General features: G+C 34.6%; 1 protein-coding gene across 1 annotated transcript in view; it reads right to left on the bottom strand.

Annotated features, from left to right (window-relative positions):
* Window positions 1–1,414: 1,414 nt before the first annotated feature.
* The window catches only part of LOC107673438 (vesicle-associated membrane protein 8-like), an 8,763-nt gene continuing 6,007 nt past the window's right edge, over window positions 1,415–4,170 (bottom strand). Inside the window, exons 2-3 of the mRNA XM_016467035.1 lie at window positions 3,151–3,315; window positions 1,415–2,552 (exon numbers count right to left, since the gene is read on the bottom strand). Coding sequence (XP_016322521.1) covers window positions 2,379–2,552; window positions 3,151–3,315 — 339 coding nt within the window. The 3' untranslated portion in view covers window positions 1,415–2,378. The remainder of the gene's footprint in view (window positions 2,553–3,150; window positions 3,316–4,170) is intronic.

Genomic DNA, 4,170 nt, shown 5'->3' with positions numbered 1-4,170 from the left:
TCATGAACAACTATCACTACAGTACACACACACAAAAAACAGCTGTGGATCATTCAGGTAACAGCACAGTGTTAAGAATCAAGTGTACTGTATATGTAAACTTCTGAACGGGGTAATTTTTATAAATTCAGCTATTTTATTTTTTTAATTATTTCTCTTGTGGACTATATGTAAACATCTTTTATGTGAAATATCTTATTCAGGTCAGTATTAAAAAATAACATTCATTTTGTATAATCCCTCTTATTTTGGTAAAATAATTAACATTTTGCAGAGTGCTATGTAAACTTAAAAGGTGTATGTAAACTGTTTGACTTCAACTGTATATGAATCTAGAGTACACAATCCACTACCTATAAAAACACATTATTTTCCTATTAGTGTGTACATCACTTAAGTTTGTTTGGTGGCTTTCGTATCAGCTAAGGTCAAAACTTGCTTTTTGTCCCTCTCTAGAGATGTAATGCAGATTGGTGGATGTACCAAACTAAATGAATACAAACTCATACAATAATAGAAAATTGTTTACCATTAGTGTTTTAAGATTGAAAATGAGAGGAAGATAAAAAACCCCGTCATACTCACTTTTGCTGAGAGATCACATTTTTATTTACAAAATATCACATTTCATTCCAGATATTTATGCTAATAAGATTCAAATCCAAGGCACGTAAATGGTTTTTAAATTATTACTTGTACTAGATGATTAAAAAATGATTCTATGTCTTGATCAAAAAGGTTTGTTTATAATAATGAGAGAGAATAACATATAAAACTGCTTAAGATAAGTAAGATGTTAATGGAAGCAACATGAGATACAGCATAATAAGAATCAGGTTTACAAACATTCAACACAGTCGAGTCATTCTGACTACACATAGACATCCAATGCCTTGACCTCTCTGAAGCAAAGTGCATAAAGCTACCCAGAAAACAAGAACATTCAGAGAAGCGATTTTCATTGGCTGAATTGAGATATGTAAAACGTTTTTAAACAAAAACTGCAAATTTAAAATTACAGTACAGGCTTTAAAACATTCCTCCTTTTCTCGAAACAGGAAAAAGTGACATGTCTTGGGTTTAATTAAGATCCCGCAGTGCAAGGCCAAACTTTTGATGCAGTACACTCAAATTCTGATTACAGTACTGACTGCACACTGCATGTCAAATTCAATGCAGTGATCTGAGGATACAGAAAATATCCATCATTCCTATCTAAATGACCTTGTTCAGGTGCTCTTGTTCCGTTAAAAAAAAAAGTTAATTCATTCTATAGGATGAAAATCAGTTTCTCTGTTTTGAAGTTTGGGGCATTGCCAATTTTCAGTAAATATTTAAGACAGGAAATTACCCTAACCATCTTACAATTTTATAATTTCCAAACCAGTCCTCCTGTTTTCAAAACAGGAACAAGTTATGCGTCTTGGGTTTTATTAAGCTCCAACAGTGCAAGGCCAAACTTTTGATGCAGTACACTCAAATTCTGATTACAGTACTGACTGCATGTGGTACAGTGCAAGTGTTACACTGCATGTCAAATTCAATGCAGTGATCTGAGGATACAGAAAATATCCATCATTCCTATCTAAATGACCTTGTTCAGGTGCTCTTGTTCCGTTAAAAAAAAAAGTTAATTCATTCTATAGGATGAAAATCAGTTTCTCTGTTTTGAAGTTTGGGGCATTGCCAATTTTCAGTAAATATTTAAGACAGGAAATTACCCTAAACATCTTACAATTTTATAATTTCCATAATGAAATGGTGTTTTGGGTAATGCAACAGTTATAAGAACACATTTTTGTTTGACCTTTTACAAATAACATAATTGTGGGCAAAAGCACAAAGACAGTGACCCATCAAACACAAAATAGAGACACTTGAAGATCTAAAAGTATTCCATAATTACAAGTAACATCTTATGTAATCGAATCTAACAGTCTTAAATACACTTCATAATTCAAAAGATAGAACTTTCACTCATTACCTTCGCCGAATCAATGCCAGTATATGACTATTTCAAGGGTACCTTCATTATGAATAATATTGCAAGTATTTGTATAAAGCTGTGGCATTTTATCAGGCTTTAGAGAACCATAAATACCACTAGGATGATCTTTCAGGAGGAGAGAAGTATGAATACAGACAGCATTGCGTCTATAGGCTATTTAAAATCCTCCACTTCAAGGTTTCGAAGCTGTCATTATGGAAGCTACTCATTTTAAGGTGGTGTGATACCATAAGATATGAAGGTATATGAGCTAAATGTGCAAATAAAAGGTATGTGTGTGTGTTCCTGAAGTTATGACCTGTGCTGGTGTGTGGACATGGTTGCATATATCTGTATGTGTATGTGAGAGTGCTTGTAACTGATAGAAATCCTATGGAGTGGGAGGTTTGGGTGCGGGTGCACTGGTCGGGATCACACCAGTAGCAAGGAATATGACAATCAGTACAATGATAAGGACTATCACAACAATAACCACAATCAGCTTCACGTTCTTCCACCAGTAAGCGCGAGCAACTTTCTGAGAGGTGTGCTTGAAGTTCTGGGCCTAAGAAGCAGGAAAAAAAAACAGTACAATGTCAACTAGTGTGCGGCTAAAGCTGCATACATTAGCCTATCAGTTAGAAGTGTGGGGAAAATAAGATTCAGCAAGGATGCATTCAACTGATCAAAACATACAGTAAAGGCAGTTTTTTAATGTTACAAAAGATTTCTATTTTTAAACAAATGCTGTTTTTTTTTAAACTTTCCATTCATTATAAATTGAAGCACAGCTAATAAGTTACGTTTCTTGAGCACCACATCAGCATATTGATGAATGATTTCTGAAGGATCATGTGACACTAAAGATTGGAGTAGTGACTACCGGAAATTCAGCCTTGCCATTATTATTTACATTATAAAATATATTAAAATAGAAATCAGTTATGTTCAATTGGAATATTATTTCACAATATTACTTTATCAAAAAAAATGCAGATTTTTTTTCATGAATGAACAGAGGCAGACAGAATATTTTTTTAAAAATACAGAAAAATCTTACCAACCCTAAAATTATGAATGGTAATGTATGTTGTAAAAAGGTGTGCTGGGATTACAGCTGTAATATGTGATTAGAATCAAAGTTTTTGTACTGAAAGACACACCCCAGCTTGCAGGTCTTCAGATTTGCCCATCAGATCATCCAGCCTTTCTCCACGGGCCAAGATCCGATCTACATTCTGGGTCATAATATCCTTGACCCCATCCACTTGAGACTGCAGAGATTGAACTCGATCCACATCCTGTGACGACTCTCCTTCTCTTGGCTCCTGCATTGAGAGGAATTAAAAACCAAAACATGATCAAAATAGCTCCAAGCATACATAGTTATGAAAATCTAGAAAGTTTGTAAAAAGTTATTTTGGTCAAAAGCTCATAAACCTAAGTTTAATATATATATATACCCCCCCCCCGCCCACACACACACAACAGTGGTGGCCAAAATTATTAGAACACTAGTATTTTCACCAGCTAAAAATGGTTTTAAGTTCCTTTTTTCTATTTTCTATCTTTTGCTGTAGTGTGTCAGTAGGAAGTATCAGTTGACATTTCCAAACATTCATTTTGCCATTAATTGTAATAATCAAGCGAGTTTTTTGTTTGCAGAAGGAGTCTGACAACAGCTAGTGCTCCACACAGAGATCTGATCTGATCATCATCCAGTCTGTCTGGAATGACATGAAGAAACAGAACAAACCAAGACAGACTAAATCCAGAAGAACTGTGGCAACTAGGGCTGAAATGATTCCTCGAATACCTCGAGTAACTCGAATACAAAAAATCATCGAGGCGTCCATTTACTGTAACTACACACAAACCATTAATACTCTGGACCAGACCATAGACCGTATAAAAACAGGGACCAGACTTAAAAAAGCGCTGGACATATTTAAGACCGTAAATAAATATGGTGGCTAGTTATAATGTCCCTACGTTAGCTATGTTTTGTGAAAGACTAAACGCCATTGTGCATAAAAATACCACAGAAAGAAGAATATTAGTCAATATCACACGAAGAGTGCCAGTTTTCACCTCTAAAATCAGCATGATTACAAATGTGATTTTATTCAGCAGTTCAATAAACAAGAAGGTAATATTATGGGACTTACGTTTTAGACACTATA

This window comes from Sinocyclocheilus anshuiensis, unplaced genomic scaffold (assembly GCF_001515605.1).
Source record: "Sinocyclocheilus anshuiensis isolate Anshui unplaced genomic scaffold, SAMN03320099.WGS_v1.1 scaffold508, whole genome shotgun sequence".
NCBI classification, from domain to species: domain Eukaryota; kingdom Metazoa; phylum Chordata; class Actinopteri; order Cypriniformes; family Cyprinidae; genus Sinocyclocheilus; species Sinocyclocheilus anshuiensis.
This window is presented reverse-complemented; position numbering and strand designations above follow the sequence as displayed.